At 37.3% G+C, this 20,139-nt stretch overlaps 1 protein-coding gene across 1 annotated transcript in view; it reads left to right on the forward strand.

Annotated features, from left to right (window-relative positions):
- Window positions 1-20,139, forward strand: part of LOC125238481 (probable G-protein coupled receptor No18) — a 163,338-nt gene that overhangs the window by 137,840 nt on the left and 5,359 nt on the right. The window contains exons 3-4 of the mRNA XM_048145844.1: window positions 3,380-3,608; window positions 4,535-4,718. Coding sequence (XP_048001801.1) covers window positions 3,380-3,608; window positions 4,535-4,718 — 413 coding nt within the window. The remainder of the gene's footprint in view (window positions 1-3,379; window positions 3,609-4,534; window positions 4,719-20,139) is intronic.

A 20,139-nucleotide genomic window follows, 5' to 3' on the forward strand; every position in this document is an offset into this window, starting at 1 on the left:
ATAGTGCTATCTCTGTCACTCTTTACTGTGTGCGGGAAGTGCACATACCACGAGTTTGACTAACATGAGTGCTATCTCTATCACTCTTTACTACCAGGAACTTTAATTATGATAGTGCTATCTCTGTCACTCTTTACTACCAGGAACATAAATTTTATTATTACAGTGCTATCTCTGTCACTCTTTACTACCAGGAACTTAAATGATTATAGTGCTATCTCTGTCACTCTTTACTGTGTGCGGGAAGTGCACATACCACGAGTTTGACTAACATGAGTGCTATCTCTGTCACTCTTTACTACCAGGAACTTAAATGATTATAGTGCTATCTCTGTCACTCTTTACTTCTAGGAACTTAAATATTTTTTTCGGTTTCGGTTTTGGTCTTGGTTTCGGTGTCGGTTTTGGTGTAGGTTTCGGTGTCGGTTTCGGTTTCGATTTCGGTTTTCGTTTCCATTCCCGTTTCGGTTTCCGTTTTCGTTTTCAGTTTTGTTTTTGTTTAAACTAACAGAACTAAAACTAAAACCAAAACCAAAACCAAACCAGAAACGGGAAACCGAACACGGGAAACCGGATATCGAATACCGTATATCGGATGCTGGTTACCGGTTACTGTCTACCGTTTACCGGATACCGGTTACCGTCTACCGGTTACCGGTCACCGTTTACCGGATACCGGTTAACGGTCATTGGTTACTGGTTAACGGTTACCGGTCACCGAATACCGGAGACCCGTCACCGGTTACCTGTTACCGGATACCGGTTACCGGATACCGGTTACCGGATACCGGTTACCGGATACCGGTTACCGGATACCGGTTACCGGATACCGGTTACCGGATACCGGTTACCGGATACCGGTTACCGGATACCGTTTACCGGATACCGGTTACCGGATACCGGATACCGGTTACCGGTTACCGGACACCGGTTACCGGTTACCGGACACCGGTTACCGGTTACCGGATACCGGTTACCGGATACCGGATACCGGTTACCGGTTACCGGATACCGGATACAGGATACAGGATACCGCGGATACCGGTTACCGGTTACCGGTTACCGGTTACAGGTTACCGGTTACCGGTTACCGGTTACCGGGTACCAGATACCAGAAACCAGGTTTTGATTTCTGGTTTCTCATGTTACAACGTGTATAGATTAGTCGATACCAAGTCGGACACTTCCGATTAGGCGATTTCGGCTCGCATTGTTACGCAGCATTCGAGTGTTGAGTTTCTCACACATGAGGCCCCCTAATAAAATTTGTACCACTCATATTATTGATTTGACTCTCGCAACACAAACACCTCATGCCCACACAAATACACACAAAATAAAATCATTCACAAACTTCAAATCATTCAAAAACTCAACAGTCACACGCGCTCCTCGCGGTCCTCTAAGAACTCCCTCGCGAGAGTCGACACTTCAAAATGAAGCGACATCGCATCGGCTCATCATCCACAAATCCGAAAAGATCCACCGATAAATTTGTACCGGAAAGACCTCACCGCGACAATGTCATATTACCCAAATTACTTCAAAAATCCTCTGAAAGTGAAACAGTTCATTAGGTTTACCGTAAGAGTGAGTGAGACAGACACGCACTGTGCTTCAATTTGCGGCGCTTAAGACTGTATTCTCTCGAGTCGTGTGTAACGTATTTTGGCGAGGCAAATTTGAAGCCTTCAAATTTGCCTCGCCAAAATACGTTACACACGACTCGAGAGAATACAGTCTTAAGCGCCGCAAGCTTTCATACATATTACGTTGTTGTGATCCAAGCATCTCGTCAAGCTCGATAGGTACTATTATTGAGCTAACGACTTGACCAGTTTAACGTGACCTATCGGACTAATTGATTTGTATGACTTTTGTAATAAGGGAGCTCTCTTATACTGGACGGTGAAATATTTGTTATCGAAGCGTTTTGAAAACGCGGCGCCCTTGATATCGCCGAGCGAAACACGTGTTGACGACTCGCCGCCCGTTCCCGCTACTACTATACTAGCTATACCTACTCTGTGCACGACCTTATTCTGCAGGTAATAACGTTCATATTAAAGCGCAAGTAAGAAAAATATCAATTAAGTAATGAATCTTACATATTTGTTGTTTAATTGATTTCATATAGTACTAAGAATATATTAACGGCAAAATTTACCATCTTTCAATTTAGTTAGGTATTTTTCCTTTCCTAAAATTATCAATATTTAAGATTTTGTACAAGCGCCAAAAGTATTGGTATAAGTTTTAATAATTTATCAACACACGTAATATTATATTCATAATAAATTGCAGGATTACGGTTAACAATATTTTCTAGTGAAATACGCCTGAAAATGTGTAACTTACTAAACCTTCTTTATAAATGATAGTTCTGTATGAATTATTTATAAAAATTAGATGTTTTTATATGAAATGCAGGTGTCACAACATAATACAAGCACTTTTTCCGGATTACATTTAATACTTTAGTTATAAAATCAAAAAATATTCAAAGTTCGTTTTTATTTTTTTTTAAATTGAATCAGAACCCTAATTTGATTAATAATTTGTATTTTAACTATCACTAATGATACTTTATACGACAGAAAAAGAAAATTACGGTTATCGAATTATGTCCAGGTCAAGCTATTTTTCCTGGTCTATCACTCCAGGTCATTAAGGAGTCAATTGCAACACCAAGATACTTTACACTGCCAGATTGCGTTAGCTCACTGCAACTGCACAAAGAAGCATCATTGGGACTACAGCTATGAGCATAGACAGGCATCAAAGTTGTCGGTAAGGATGATGCTTTAGGAGCAAAGGTGACATAAGTAGTTTTGCTAACATTTATTGTTAGTAGGTTTGAAGCTAACCATTGCATCACTATCCTTAATGTGTCTACGGCCAGCATACGTGCTTCCTCCCATGTTGGTGCGTGCACAAGAAGAGCAGTATCGTCTGCATAAGCAAAAATGTTAACATTATTGATTTTAAGTTTGCATAAATCGTTAACATATATCAAAAATAATGTTGGCCCTAGGACGCTACCTTGGGGTACGCCAAACGAAAGACTCACTTCATCACTTGTATAATTACCTATACGAACTTGCTGCGTACGACTACTAAGGTAGCTTTTAAACATGTCATGCACGATTCCCCTTACACCGATGCATTCTAATTTGGCCAAAAGTATAGGAATGTGTGAGTGACGTGTTCGAATAGGCGTTTGTTTTGTTTGTGTTAGTAATTTTAAATGTGTGTTCTCTATTCGAACACGTCACTCACACATACAACAGGTGACTTTCTTAAGTTTTCACCTATACGTCTGATAGAGAGATATGGAAGAAAAAGCAAATGATAAATGATGATCATATCTTTGTTACAGGTAAATGGGAGCTGGGATGGATTCTCTGCGACATCTGGATAAGCCTGGACATTCTCCTCTGCACTGCGTCCATCCTCTCCCTCTGTGCCATCAGCGTGGACCGCTACCTGGCTGTCACGAGACCGCTCTCGTATTCTAGAAGAAGAAGGTCCAAGAAGTTGGCGCTGACTATGATCTTCTTTGTTTGGATTTCGGCTATGGCTGTTACTTGCCCGCCTATGTTTGGATGGTAAGTGTTTTTTTTAATCATCTAACAAAATTTGCTAGCTAGGCTGGATTCTCTGCGATATTTGGATAAGCCTGGACATTCTCCTCTCCCTATGTGCCATCAGACCGCTACCTACCTAGCTGTCACGAGGCCGCTATCGTATTCTAGAATCAAAAGGTCCAAGAAGTTGGCGCTGACTATAATCTTCTTGCCCGCCTATGTTTGAATGATGGATAAACATGGTATACATTAGGTGTTAACTATTATTTTATATTCTACAGTAAAATTAAAATTAAATAAAAAATTTGCTTTGGCTTTCATGCATCCTGTTGATTTCATTTGTAAATAAGGATAATACATTAAAATAAAAGTTATTTTTAGATAAGAGAACAATGATTCCACTAGAAAAATGCCAAATAAATTCAAAGATGCATGGCAACTTATTAAAAACATATTGAAACAAAAAAATTATTCGCGGACAGTATAGCCTGGGTACGTAGCCGAATGGTAATTTTTTCACGTAGCCGAACGCACAAACGCTCACGAAACGAAACGCTCGTAGATATCTATCTCTATCGCTCTTGCGTATTGGCGTGACAGAGCCAGACTACCTTTCGCGGCGTTTCGTTTTCGTTCTCGAGTCGTAGAAATGCCAATCGGCTACGGGGCCTGAAGTATTTCGTTTGCTCTAAGATCATAGGTTTTGCAAGGAGCGGATATTCGAGGTTCTCAAGGATGGTCCGCAAATTATGCATGGATGAATTTCTCAGGGTGCTTAATCAGCGTGCTAATCGTTAAAACTACATAACGAACAACTCCTGACAGTCATTGTCACAATTTGGAAGAGGGAAAGAACACAAAGCGAATGTCACATAAGTCAGGCCAAAAACTCTTTTCTGGCTTCCTTGTTTTCAGTATAGGTATTTATAACACATTTTTCCCCACAGGTACGAACCAGACCACAACCAAGGCGGCGTCTGCCGGTACAACCAGAACCCAGGCTACGTCGTGTTCTCAGCCATGGGTTCCTTCTTCCTACCCATGGCTGTGATGGTCTACGTGTACGCAAGGATATCCTGCGTGGTCGCCAGGAGGCACCACCAGCTATCTACGACCACTAAATGTAGTAAGGTGAGATTATTGTAACCTTTTTGAGCCTTTCTCGTCTCTTTGACCTTACCTTAGACCTATTTGACTTTAGAACTCGTTTGTTGACAATAACCTTAAAAATCACAACATCAAGAAAGATGTGGACAAGGATAGTCTAAGTACACAGACAACCCGGAAACAAGTTCTCTGGCGCAATTGTCGAGGGAGACGAGACCCCAGATAAACTGCGAACGTGGGTAGGCGTGGGTAGGCAAAGAAGAAGAGAACCTTACAAATAAGGCTTAATTATGACTTAGGGTGGAAATCATTGATAGAAAACTGTGATCGAAATTAAATGATTTCTAGGAACACTTTACTTTGAACCTATAAATATTCCTAGAGCACGAATTCAGAATTTATAATTTTTTTCGGTTATATGTCGGTTTTGATTTGACTTGGAATGTATATAAATAATAAATACATACATTAATTGAAATAAATACAATATTAGTATCTGGACGTCCAGGCTTCGTCCGGAGTTCGAAAACTCGAAAATTATTTCCCGGGAAGACTAAGCTACACCGATTCACCCCCCACATAACAAATGTTAGCGAAATTGTCTGTTTCCGAGATTGCCAGTATATCTAAACGAAAAAATATAAGGCTTATTACAGAGTCGAGGACAGACAAACATGCATGGCCCGAACCAGAAACTACAAAAAACGAATAGCAATTAAAATAATTGTATTATGTATAGAGGACACAGTTCAGATAAGAAAGCACATCAAATATTTTATGTTGTGTAAATTACATATTTAATGACATTGAGATTCATAATATCTTCTTCTTCTGTGACAATTTGATATGTTTTCTCTGAAGAAGAACCATTAAGCAATAATATAAATTTATTGAAATTAATTTCCATAGAGTACCTACCTAGTCTGTTCATATTCTTTGATGAATACGCATGTTAAATTGTATCTTGTTATTTAATGCATGTTAAATGTTTTGAAAAGAAGTTGCCCGCCGAGTTTCTTGCCGGTCCCATAGTGGATACCCCCCTCCCAACTGAGGGGGGGCTAAAATCTTCTCGAGGCTGAGGCGTAGGGTTAGAGCCGGAGTAGCTTTATTTGTAGCTTTATTTGACGTTCATATGCACATTGTAATATGCCTACTTGAAAAATAAATATTTCATTTTCATTTTCATTATATAAGGATTGCTCGTTTAAAGGTATTAGACAGATTCTATATTCTACCATTATATATTCTAAATACCCGCATTAATATAGGTTATCCACACAAACAATGTAACACCCTCATTTCAAAATGACTAAGTAATTTTAATTTAAAAATCAGTTTAAGCCTCAAACTAAATCCTCCGTCAAGCTGTTACTCATTTAAGCCTCCGCCACACATAAAGCGTTTTGATAGCGTAGCGTTAGCGGAGCGCAATGATAGCGGTGCGCCAGCGTTCCGCTCGCAATCCGCGCTCGTTAGTTCCGCGGCGCACCGCTATCGTTGAGCTCCGCTACCGCTCCGCCTATACTATCAAAACGCGCATGTATGGCCGAACTTTTAATGTCAAAACTACACAATATCAAAGTGTGATTACGTGATACAATTCCACAGACTGCTTTGAATACAAAGTACACATTATTAATAAACACGCCACTAGTGTCAGCTTCGTGTAATTTCTGCCTTCATTCATTTCGAATTTACATAAGTGGGTAGTGACCTCAGAGCATACAATACAAGAGAGCAGACATACCACTGGCGAACGTGTCAAAGTAATGAGCTCATTGAGGATTGTGAGCGTACGTCATGACTCGCTTGTTGTTTGCATGCACACAGCAATGGAAATGATGCGCATATATTGCTAATAATGCTAATCCAGTCCGGCTTTGCCGTACAAAAGGTGGGGTACAAGATTTTTTAATTTGTTTTACTTAACCTCTTGCCGCCCAATGTGCAATGAGATGTACGTTCGGGTTTAATGGAATTTTAACTCTTATGTGAATAAATAAAGTAGCATTTCTTTTGTCTCTAAAATTTTTCGAATAAATGAAACTCAACTCAATATAAAATGCAATTAGGATCAAAATTCTCTAGCATTTTTTTGTATGGTGGGCGTTACGAGACTTACGAGGTTAATTATAGGCTAGTTACGAAAAATGCAAGTTTGACCTCAATAGTGAAAGGTACCGCCGTTAGTCGCCATCTTGAATGAAAGAGGCCCAAATTTGATATTTTTTATATAAAACTTCAACGTTTGATTTTGCACGGCAAGAAATACCTGATGACTGGATTATGCGTAATAGCCCAATAGGAGATTTCATTTACAAGTGTGTGTGGGTTCAAGAACTTATGACAGGCGAATTCAATATATTGTCCGATCTCCTTCCTTCCTATGATCTGTGGTCACAGACCAACCCCTATAGACATCCATTACAAGACGACTCGCGGTCACCAGCCTTACTTGTATTTGCCATGATATAAGCGCGGGCGGTCGCCGTGCCCGATCAGTAACGACCAAGTAACCGACCCGAAAGCAGCTCGTGTTTTTCGCAATAAAAAAATTGAAAAAGGGTATTTTGATACCTTAAAGATGTCCACCTGTAGTGTGAAATGGTGTGGAAAGGTAACAAGAAGATCAAATTTAAAAACAGACGGTATTACATTCCACAAATAAGTCATATTTATAATTTATTCAGAGCCGGCATAGGTCAACTTACACTGGCTATTTACGCGACTCCCTTTTCATCTGGCGCGACTGCCTGCTGTCCTTGAATCGACCAATCGCAGCGCGCTAAACACATTCCCCTCCCGCTCCTCGCGCCCCAAGCACTGGTGAATTTTATTTGTAGCGCGCACAAATTTTACAATATTGGCACTCTATAGGAGGTTCTCTGTGTCTGTGGTAGTGACAGTGACAGTGATGCCAAACCAAAACCACAACTAGCGATTCAAAATTTTAAAAATCTGAATTATAAACTGAAATAGATACCATACACTAAAGAAAAAGCGATCAAGCCCACTGGTGGCGAAGCCGGGAATCGAACCCGGGTCTCCAGCTACCGCGGCTGACGTGTTCTTCTGCTACACCACCCCGACCGCCGAGGTACCTGTCGAAAAATATTTAGTAAAATAATTTGATTTGTTCCCTACATCGAAATCTGAATTAAGTAAGTGTTTCGAAATCTTGATCTTTGAAATTTAGAAGCATATTATAGTTGAATTTAATATCAATCTAACCATTGTTCTACTTAATCTCTTCTTTCTTTCCAATATTTGTTTTTGTTTTGTATTACAATAAAGTGTTTACTTACAGCCGAAATACTAATAACAAGCAACTAGTGTCACCTTTGTCCTTTAAGCTCTGATATTGTCCCGAAAACTAATTTCGCACAAACATAATCCTCACTCCGTTGCCACAATAAGCATTAATGCCACACTGAGGCCATCAAGACACGAAAACTGCCATATTATCAAAACCACGTTTACTACGCAATTTCAGCTTAGTAACCTCTAATTTACAAACTTATCTATGCAGTTGGAAAAGAAAACTAAACAAGGGAAATGTACTTAAAGTTAGCTTTATGAATTGTAGCAAAAACTTGGCAGACAACGCGAATGATATATGTCATGTGGATGTAATTTGAAAGTGTTAAATCTGACATCCGAGTTTTACTCGTACTTCAAGATAACAGTGTAATAAAAGGAGCCTGATTCAGGTTTAAGATTTTAGAAGTTTTCGGCTGGTTTTGACACCACCTTGGCGATGGTTGGTCATTTGTACAGAACTCGATTTGGATAGAAGAAACAAGTTCATCTATTTGTATAGGGGCCGAGCGTGTCAGATTTTGTACTGAAGTTGTTACTTGCCCGTGATTTTAAAATATATCTCAGGCCCTTGAATGTTCATAATTTTTGTGTTGTTGCAATTAAATATCACGTAAAGAGGCATTTTTAATGTTTTTGTTAACTTTAACTTACAAAAACTGATGCCCGAAAGCTGCAAGCTTCGATTAAAGACGGACAACTCAGTGTATTTTACTGAGTTCATTTGACACGCTAAGTAGATACGGTTTGCTTGATCTATGGTGTAATCATTTGCTTACGTCTGCCACATGATGTTGGAATCATCACATGAGAGGTCATGCAAACAAAAAATATTAGACGTTAAAATAGGACCCCCACTTATTTAGAATAATACCGTGGACATCCACAGCGCTGATTTTCTGTGGGGGCACGTACGCGTACGTACTTCAATTTAATGTTTAGGTCCCTACTGGTGTCCACTGAAAATCATCGTCGTTGAACTACGTACTCCAACAAAATATTAGTTGAGATTAGGTACTGAGTGATACATTGGGGCAAACAATTACAGAAGTATTAATGTCAGTCATGTCAGAATCATGTTTATTTATTTGTTTATTTACACTTTATTGCACAAAAATACACAAAAATGTACAAATGGCGGACTTAATGCTAAAGAAGCATTCTCTACCAGTCAACCATAGGGCCAAAGAGAGATTCAATACAAATGGCGCAGAGAGAAAACAAAAAGGTGATGTATTTAGAAGAAAAGCTAACCATATGTATAACAAGCAAAGTATGTTGTTATATATGTTCACCTGAACGGTTATTCAAATATTATTAGGTGTGTCTTTTTCGGCTTTTCCGGGGCAACCTGCTGAATCCTACACCGGGGCAAACGACGCAACGGAGCCACGCTGTTACGACATCGCCCAAATCAATTGTTTAGTTGTAAACTTTTATTGTTTTTTTTTCATGTTCATTTAATGTTTTTTTTTATTTAAGTTTCATGACGCATCGGAATTATCTGTAATGTGTTTTCAAATATTAATATTAATTTTAAAAAAATATTTATTTATTTAAATAATTATATTTATTTTTTCATACGTTTTCTTTATTTCATCTGACGCTCGAATGTTACTAAACAGTGTACAGTCAACCAATTGGAAACCTAGGCCACTGTAGAACTATGTCACAGTGACGTTATAATTCAGATAGAAAGAAATCTCTAACTGCTTGTCACTTTGACATGGTTTTAGAGTGACCTAGGGTTCCAATTGGTTGACTGTACCTACGAGTAAAATATATTCAAACTCTTATCGAAACCGATTCTGTATCAATCATAAATTATTGACACAGAATCTGACTCAAGGTTTTATTATATGCAGACGGAGGTAGAGGCGGATTTACATTTTATGCTTAATGTGGGATATGAGTTCACACATTACAAGCGAATATGCATGACCTTGCACTTAAGGTGTGTATCTAGAGAAGGGACATACGGGTACATTATGAAACCTTTCACATTACAATGACACGAGGTTAGGTAGACCGCTGATCAAAGACATAATTATGTAACTCCGTATAGACGGATAAAGTCTAAGAAAAAAACGTGACCCTAGACGTAGAAAAAGGTTCGGTGGCCTAGATGGCGTTACACCTTTAGAGAACGCTCGGCTAGATGGCGCTAATATTAATGTCAAAACATTTTAACACATATTTCACTTACATTCTAACAATATGAGCCAAATTGTCAAAACTGAGAGACAAAAGTTTTAAGCTTGTGTCGAGAGACGGCAGTCTATGCACTGTGATAACACTGATAACACATTTTATTTTGACAGTAATTCTTCATAATACTCGATCCTCTTTACCACTGATGTAAGGAAAGAAGGAAGTATTTAATATAATGTATTTACTCAATACTCTTACTCTTGTCTTTCTTTCCATGTTCTGAATCCGAGTTTTAAAATAATGCGGATTCGACTTGACAAATACACAGACTTCTCGTATATATAGACATGGCAAGGGTAAAATGTGCAGACTTTTAAATAGTGGGACGCAACAGTCGTCGATATATGCATTGCAGATGGCTCTGACACACTTTTTCTGGACTATAAAGACCTTATCAATATCTACTGCATTGCCCCACAGTATCAGGCCATAAAGTAAAACGGACGATACATACCCGTGATAAGCAGTAAGTGCAGCTTCAAATGAGACAGTACTTCGTAACCTTTTTAGTGCAAACACAAATCTATCAAGGTTTTTACAAACTTGTTCAATATGCTCCTTCCAATTCAAGTGGTTGTCTATAGTTATTCCTAAAAATTTAAAGGTGTCAACTTTCTCGACTTCTTCATTATCATTAATTACACGTATATTAATATCGCTTGAGTTATATGAAGAGAATTGCATATATTTAGTTTTACTTATATTTATTTGTAGTTCATTCTCTTTCATCCAGGAGATAATGTCCATTAAAGAATTATTTATGTCGCGTTCAAAATCAATTTTGTCATTACATTTTATTACTAAAGTTGTATCGTCTGCAAACATTATACTTTTATTCGAAGTGGCTTTCGGCAAATCATTAATATAGAGAACGAATAACAAAGGTCCAAGAATACTACCTTGTGGAATACCTTTACTAACGGTTTTAAAAGATGACCTGTATGATTGCTTTAGTATTGTATGTCTCGTTTCCCTTATTTGGCTGATTTCTGTGCATTGCTTTCTATTTTCCAAATAACTCTTTATCCAGTTAAGTGCTGTTCCCCGCACACCGTATAATTCTAGCTTTAGTAAAAGCCTTGAGTGACTGACAAAGTCAAAAGCTTTTGTCATGTCCATAAAGATGGACATGACGGGGACGCTCTCATTAATACACTCAGTAATAAACTTAACCAAGTCAAAGCAAGCGATAGATGTTGATTTCCCCTTGCGAAAACCAAATTGTTCAGGGCAAAGAATATTATATTTGGTTAAAAAGTCATTCAGTCTACAGTAAAATGCCTTTTCTAGAATTTTTGAAATAATGGGGATTAAGGTAATCGGCCTGTAGTTATTAGATTCTTGCTTGTCTCCTTTTTTGTATAAAGGTTTGACAACACATACTTTTAACTCTTGTGGGAAGCTGCCGTCAATAAAAGAAAGATTTGTTACATGAGCAAGAGGAACAGACAGATAGTAGGCACATAATTTAAGCATTTTTGTGTTGATATTATCATAGCCACTTGATTTGCAGTTATTCAATGACCTAATAATCCTATAAATTTCGTTTTCGTCCACTGGTTTTAGGAAAATAGTGCTAGGATTTGCATCAATTAAGACAGATCTACAAGACTGGTTGTTTTTTGGAGATTCAAGTGCTATTTGGGAACCTATGAACTGATCGTTAAAAATATTACATATTTGTAGAGGGTTTGAGTAAATATTATTGTTGTGTCGGATGATATCAATATTGTTATCCATACAGTTGTTATTTACGGTAGACGAAATGACGTTCCAAGTAGCTTTGCACTTATTCTTACTATTCTGTAGGTATTTAGAGTTTTGAATTTTTTGTGCAGTTAATATACATCTTTTCAGTACTTTACAGTATTTATTGTATTTATTTCTGTTGGATTGTTTATTTAATTTATTTCTGATATAGTTAAAGTACAGGGTCCTTTTTCTAACACATGATTTTATTAAACCCTTGGTACGCCAACTCATTCTGTTCATCCTATTATTTATTTTTACTTTTATAGTCGGGAAACATAAATCATAAAATAGACATATAAGATCATAGAATTGCTGGAATGCCTCCTTTGAGTCGTTTGAACTTGTGACCTCAAAAAAGGAAAGAGCCGAAATACATTTATAAAATGTTCGTATATTGTGCAAGCTGTAATCACGCTTATACTCGAACCAAGTAGTGTAGGTCTTTTGCCGTTTAACAGTTCGCAGTGTTATTGACTGAGCAGTTTCATGGTCAGAAAGTCCAAGATGATGAATGTTCACAGATACACTCTTTATATTACTTGCAATTTGATCAATGCAAGAATTATGCCTAGTTGGAAGTTTAACATGAGCATCAAATCCATAATTATTTAGAAGTGCCAACAAATTGCTTGCAGCGTTGTTGGATTTTAAAATATCAACATTCCAATCACCACAAATTATTATCTTTTTATTTTTAAAATTAGTAATTAAGTATTCAAGGAGTATTTCAAGCTTTCGGAGAAAAATACCAACGTTCGTCTTTTTTTGGTCTGGTATTCTATAAATGTTTATAATAATAAGGCCCAGACTAATCAGCTCTATACCACATGACTCGAAGAAATATGTAGTGGCTAGTTTAGAAACAAATTGAAGGGGCTTGAATTCCAAGTGTTTCTTTATTAGAATACACGAACCTCCCCTGCTTTTCTCGCGGCAAAATGTAGCAGCCAATTTGAAATTAGAGAGTTTTATATTCTTCTCGGAACCAGTTTTAACAAAAGTTTCACTAAAACAAATTATATCAAAAAATTGTCCCTTATTGCTTAACTCTTTAAAAGTTAGTTCTATCAAATCGAGTTTACTGGTAAATCCCCCTATGTTTTGGTGTAAAATAGACAATTTATCATTCAATGCTGGCAACATTGTAGAAACCTGATTCTTGTTCACGGCTGGATTATGTTTGCTAATATAAGGGTAAATGACATTTTTATTACTTACATTATGATCGAAAAAATGTTAAATCGGGTTGCATATTATCTCAGCGATTTGTACTGAATAATCCTGTCCCCAGTTCTTGAAACCACACACACTTTTACATGTATTTATGGACGCTCCTATTGGTTTATTATTTTTCCCCTCACTAGCTCGGAAACACGTGTTTTGTCCTTTAATACCAGCGGGTAAAAACGCATTTTATCCACTAGTGGGTAAAGTAATAATTGCGCAACACACGCGCATCATTTCCATCACTGTGTACATGCGAATGACCAGCGAGTCGTGACGTGACATAAAGCGCGTACACAACGACAACTGTATAAGCAATGAGCTAACAACTGTGACGCGTCCAACGGTCGTAGCTCTCTAGTATTATGTGCTCTGAGGGTAGACCTGAATTTATAATCTTGAATTGTTTCCCTTTCGTCGTAAAATAATACAGACCACAGGACCTCCTTAAAATTAAGTGTCTTAAAAATCTTAATTAAATATGAATAAAAAAACTCGGTAAAATGAATTCATATGACTGTAAGTTTATTTTAAAGAAGGTAGGTACTTCTCAGTCTTATACATATGAATAAAAATATCACTGTAAGTTAATTGTAAAGATTGTACTTCTCAGTCTAATACATACATACAGACACTAACGCCTGTTTCCCAAAGGAGTACTCAGTCTAATATTTTTCCAAAAATAACTTACCATACGATTGCATTGTTCTTTTAAAACATTACTAATGTGATGAAGAATCTTAAAATTAAAAACATATTTCATCACATTCCTGAAATAAACTTGTTGGCAAAGTAGGCCGGTACAATCAAAGTTTGAACACTTCGCGTAGTAACTCAAAATTTAACAGGGATTTAGTAAAGGTGGCCTTCAGATTTGGACGGCATCAGCGTTACTTCAACAGTACTTTTAGTGATGTTTTGAATTTTTTTTCATAAGCTTTGAAAGTCACTGCAAAATGAAATCTGCTTGATAGAAGTTATGCTTATTATACTTATACCAATTCATCGTTATAACAATTTACATTATGCGCATTAGCATTATACGAAATCTGTTATGCGAAATAATGATATGCGTATTAAACGTTATGCGTAATAAACGGTATGCCAATTCATATTAGGAGTATTCAGTTATGCGAATTAATATAGACCCAGAATTATGTTATAATTGTTATAGATCTATGATGTCTTAATAATAAAAATACATGATCATTATGACGTTATGATCATAAAAAATAGGTAGGTAGGGTAAACTCGCTTCATTCGGTGACACGCCTAATTCGGTGAATTGACCAAAAACCTTCTTTCGGAATAGTGCTTCAAAGCTTGTTTGTCACTGAATTAGGCGTGTCACGGAATGAGGTGAGTTTACTCTACATGATTAAAACTGTCGAACCTTGTCACAAAATATCTAGAAATCCCGGAGTCCGGCTAAAACAAAGATAAATCATAGAAATTACTAATGCAAATATAGTTAATTTTACAAAATGTCTGACAAACTAAAGCCGTTAGTTCGCAAGCGCGGCACTATAAAGGCAAAAGTTACTTTATTTGAAAATATATTTACACTATAAAGGCGATTACGACGGAGAATTTCACTAAGGCTTTATTCGGCGAACTCCAACTTAAACTAGGTCGATTTCAAGAATTACTATCTCAATTTGATGAAGTGCAGTCAGAAATTGAAACTTTGGATGACATCAACTTAGCCGATCAGCTATTAGAGCGGGAACAAGTTGAAGATTCCATCATAAGGTTGATTTCATTATCACAATTGATACTTGAGTCTAACCAACCAGTGACTACTAAATATGCTACAGCTGTTTCTCGGGCCGACGGTTCTATTCATACAAACGACAGTTCTCATGTACCTGTCCATTGTCCAATTCGGCTTCCGACTATAAAATTACCTTCATTTGATGGTAGCTATGCAAAGTGGATGGAACTCCATACGAACAACGAATCCATTCCAGCAATCAAACGGAAGACCAGCGTCGGGTACTACTCCAGTAGGACCGGGCATTATGCTGAGTGTTCACCTTTTTTCAGTGTAATTACCTACAGTGTACATGTTAGTTATAAGTCTTCTTTTTTTTTCATCTCATTGTGTATGCATTGTATAACTGTGTTTTTATACTGAAATAAATTATATTCTATTCTATTCTATTCTATCAATAAATTTCATTATTTGCGTTCATCTTTGGAGGGTGGACCAGCTATAGTTATAAAGTCTATTGAGTTCACAAGTGACAACTACAAAACCGCATGGGATTTGCTATGCGAGCGGTACAATAACGAAAGAATTTTGATCAACAATCACATTAAGGCATTGTTCAATTTTGAACCCATTACTAGAGAATCCCACAAGGCTATCAGGTTCATGATTGACTTCTATTCCAAAAACTTACGTGCCTTACACACTCTCAAAGAGCCCACTGACAGTTGGGATACATTAGTTATATACATGATGGTGTCCAAACTAGATGCCGCCACTAGTAGAAAGTGGGAAGAACACAGAAATACACTTAAAGTATCTCCCAAGCTCGATGACTTGTTAGTGTTTCTTCGTAATCGAGCAGATGTCTTAGAGACGATACAGTGCGGTACTTCTACGCAAAAACAGGACAAAACTAATCATTCTATAAAGGAACACAAACATATTACAACATTACTAACAAGTGACAATGAATACGAGTACACAGCTAGTGTCGCTAGTGATAATGACATAGGTACAAAAACAAAAATAATATGTGCATTTTGCAAAGAAAATCATTTCAATTACGAATGTGACAAATTCAAGGCAATGTCAGTAGAGGGTAGGAATAATGAAGTTTCGAAACACAATTTATGCAAGAATTGCCTGCGCCCTGGACATAATCATGATCGTTGCCGCTTAGGTCCATGTAGGAACTGTCATGAAAAACACAACACATTGTTACACGTTGAAGTGAATGACAACAATGAGACAAATTTATCTAAAAACACAAAAATTACTACCGCAATGTCTTCATTCACTCAGGCTAAGAAAGGTTACGTGCTTTTGTGCACTGCTGAAGTGAATTTAGTCAATCCTGTAACAAAGGAAACTCACAATGCTAGAGCACTATTAGACATAGCGAGTCAATCTTCATATATATCTGCAACAATGCAAAGAAAGTTGAACTTTACCTACACTGATAATGACGAAAATGTTATAACTGGATTAAATGATTGCATAATTGGCAGTGCTTCAAAACTGTGTAATGTAGTAGTGCAATCCAAAGACGGTAAATTTAAAATTGATGTTCCATGTCTAATAATGCCAAAGATAGCACAAACTGCTCCAAGTTTTGAAATTGATACATCCAAATTTGACATTCCTAAGTCTCTTGAGTTAGCGGATCCTAACTTTCATCATCCGTCCCCAATCGACATAATGCTGGGCGGTGATGTATTTTGGGATATTGTAGAATGCAAAAAAATCGAATTAGGCAAAAACAAACCAACCCTAAAGGAGTCTAATCTAGGTTGGCTTGTTTCTGGTCCGACAGGCCAAGGTTCAGCATGTTCTACTCGATGCAACTTCTCTCAAAATGAGCTTCCACTCCGTGAGGCCCCGGAGGACGCCTTAGGCGACTCCAAAAACTGTATAATCAACCACGAAGTCCATAAGCATAAACTAAGTGAACGAGAGCTTTTTAAGTCAGTTAGGCGAAACTTCAACTCTCGAGTATTTTATAACACAACATTACGTAAATCGCGAATTGTAAACTGATTACCTGTCGTAATTCCTTATAGATCTCTCAAACTCGATAAATCTGGCTTCAAGGGGGGTCAAACCTCAACAATAATTATCCTGAACTTCGTGTGCTGCGAAGGACCCTGCTTCCTTGAGAAACCAGTGTTTGAGTAGCCTAATCTAATTCTTTATAGCAAGTCATCAGTCTTTATAATCAAGTGTGTACAATACTTACGATAATGGTTTAAGTCTATTTATTCTTCTAAGGCAACAAATGATCTTAATCGCAAATTAAAGCTACTGAAATTAACTATATTCCTCAATGAAAATGATATTTAATTTATGTTGGTGGTCGCTTCGTTAATGTTTTACACTGATTATATGAACAGTGACATCTAACCATCGTATATACAAAGCTTTATTATTTTTACGATTGACACTAGATGTGTGATGTGTTTATCCTAAACCTAACTAACTAGCTAACTACAAACATTAATGAAAACTTACCTTCTCTCCCTATGTACCTTCTTCTCCACCCTTCATGTGCCATGTCTGTGGGGTCTTATTTATAATCTTATTCTAACATCAAGATCAAATGAGAAGGTCTGTGGGGCCAATTTAGAAATGTCAGTTTCATACATATTCGTTTTCTCTTAGACAAATACTATCTAGCGTAAAGTTTATTTAAGTGGCTAGCGTGAGCGCCTTCTTCATATGTTTATAACTTATATATAATTTTATAGTTCAATATATTTTTACAATTGTACGAATATTTTAGATACTTAGCTAAAGTTAAATTGAACAGAATGCTACAAACGTTATACGTATGGCAAATTGGAGAGTTCGCTTGTTCGCTTGAGAGTTGGCAAATTGAGAAACTGTTATGTCATTCTTGTCCAGTGTAGGCTGCGGACTGCGGTAGAGTCTAGAAGGCAGTGAAACCTATTTAACTATTATTTTATTATTCATTATTTTGTATGTATTAGTGCTAATTAATGTGAATTTTGATTACTATAATAATTTTTGCATTGATTGAGGCAATCGTGATTTCCATCCTTTGACTCTTTGTCTCTGGATTCTTCAATTAACTTCACTCACGCCTGGGCACTTCCTTGTCGAACGACCAAGAAACCATGGATGTCCTTATCGTTATATTTATATAGACACTGATGACACTGATGTGAAGACACTGATGATTTACATATCAGCTCGTTTAACAGCAAGTTATTCTATCAAGTCTAATGTACATATAAATAATTTATGTAATATAAATGGTCCCGTATGGTGACGGGTTAAGAATTTCACCACCCCCTTTCTTCCCGTGGGTGTCGTAGAAGTCGACTGTGGGATATGGGTTAAATTGTGGCGTAGGCGAGAGGCTGGCAACCGGTCACTGCAATGTCACAATTTGGATTTCTTTCAACCCCTTTTTGCCAAGAGTGGCACTTAAACTTAGTAGTTCATGTGCTCTGCCTACCCCTTTATGGGATACAGGCGTGACTATAAATGTATGTACTTATTTAAAATAATCCCACTTAAAACGGAGACTTTCCTCTCGTGCTTTAAGGTTCCTTATGACAACTACAACAATATGACATGGATTTAAATATGCTATGATTGTATGACATTTTTAGAAATTGGGATCCAAAATTAGTGACAGTTGTTAACAAAAATTAACTCGATGTCAGTTTTGTGACGACAATTAAGAATAATAGATAGAACTACGCCGTTACTCCAGCAGTAGGTATTACAGCATAATTTTGCTGTCAAGTGTTTTGAAAAAATACCGCGGCTACAGTACAAATCTGAATGTAACCTAAATGACCTGCTGAGTTCAACTTTTCGCTCGAGAATGAGATAAAATCGGATAAAAAGTATCATTTGGTCATTACTTTAGATAAAGAATGAGTTTGGTGACTTTCAAATCGTTGCAAAGGCAGTGGAGGAAAAAGTTGATTATAATTTATTGTTTTGCATCTCAAGGGCGAAACGTTTATAAGTCTGTAATAAAAATACATCGACTATTTGGGCACATAATTTCAAAGAAACTGCGAAGAGTAAATTTTTGTCACATGTAGAACTTTGTCAATTTTGCAGTGAACATCAAGTTCAACATCAATAATCTTAATAAAAGTTAAAACCTTTTTCTTTTCGAGAGTAGGTATTTCTTAAATTCTTACATACTTTTATTGTTTAGCAAAATGCCGTCCGAAAATCTCGACTTTTTTTCACCCAAAAGCCTGCATGCACAGTCTCACTCCATCAAAGCAAAGTCAAAGCAAAGCATTTTGCTTTGACATTGCATCCAGTATTGCTAACGGATTCAGGCTCCGATTGTCTAAGAGCCCATTTAGATGGTAAGAGAACTCGCATACGAGTTTTATTAAATTGCGGTATTTGACTATGCAAAAAATTGTAAGTAACCTCAACAGCCCGCAATGTAACTAAAATCGAATGCGAGTTTGCATGCCGTCTAAATCAGGCCTAATTCTCCGAATATCCAGTCCAATAGGACGCAACTGCCCGTAATATCAGTCAACTGATAATTATAGTCTGATGCACTGCTTATCATTGATTGAAATACACTATGTGTCCTTTGATTGAGTTATTGAGCAATACCGTATAATTTTGACCTAAGTAATCAAAACATGCTACCATGCAAATGTTGTATGTTATAGACCGAGGTGAGTTTTGACAGAGGCGAGTTGTCACAACCGATTTTGGGAACTTATTAACTACCCGTGTGGTGACGAGCTAAGAATTTCACCCCCTTTCTTCCCGTGGGTATTGTAGAAGTCGACTGTGGGATATATGTCGACTGTGGGTTAAGTTTTGGCGTAGGCGAGAGGCTGGCAGCCTGTCACTGCAATGTCACAATTTAGATTTCTTTCAACCCCTTTTTGCCAAGAGTGGCACTGAAATTTGAGTAGTTCATGTGCTCTGCCTGCCTCTTTATGGGACATAGGCGTGATTATTTGTATGTATATACTAGCTTTTACCCGCGGCTTCGCCCGCGTAATAAAAGTATTCTTATTGAAACGTTTACAAAAATAAGATTTTCATTTGGATCCGTAGGTTTCTTTGTAGGTACATCTGTCCGCGATTATTTCGATTAAGGTAAAGCGGGGCAATTTTCGACTGGGGGGCCATTGTAACTGATCTATTTGCTGTACGGTCAGCCAAGAACCTTACACTGCTTTTTGGCTGACTGTACCTTACACA

Source organism: Leguminivora glycinivorella, chromosome 23, assembly GCF_023078275.1.
Source record: "Leguminivora glycinivorella isolate SPB_JAAS2020 chromosome 23, LegGlyc_1.1, whole genome shotgun sequence".
Classification (NCBI taxonomy): Eukaryota; Metazoa; Arthropoda; class Insecta; order Lepidoptera; family Tortricidae; genus Leguminivora; species Leguminivora glycinivorella.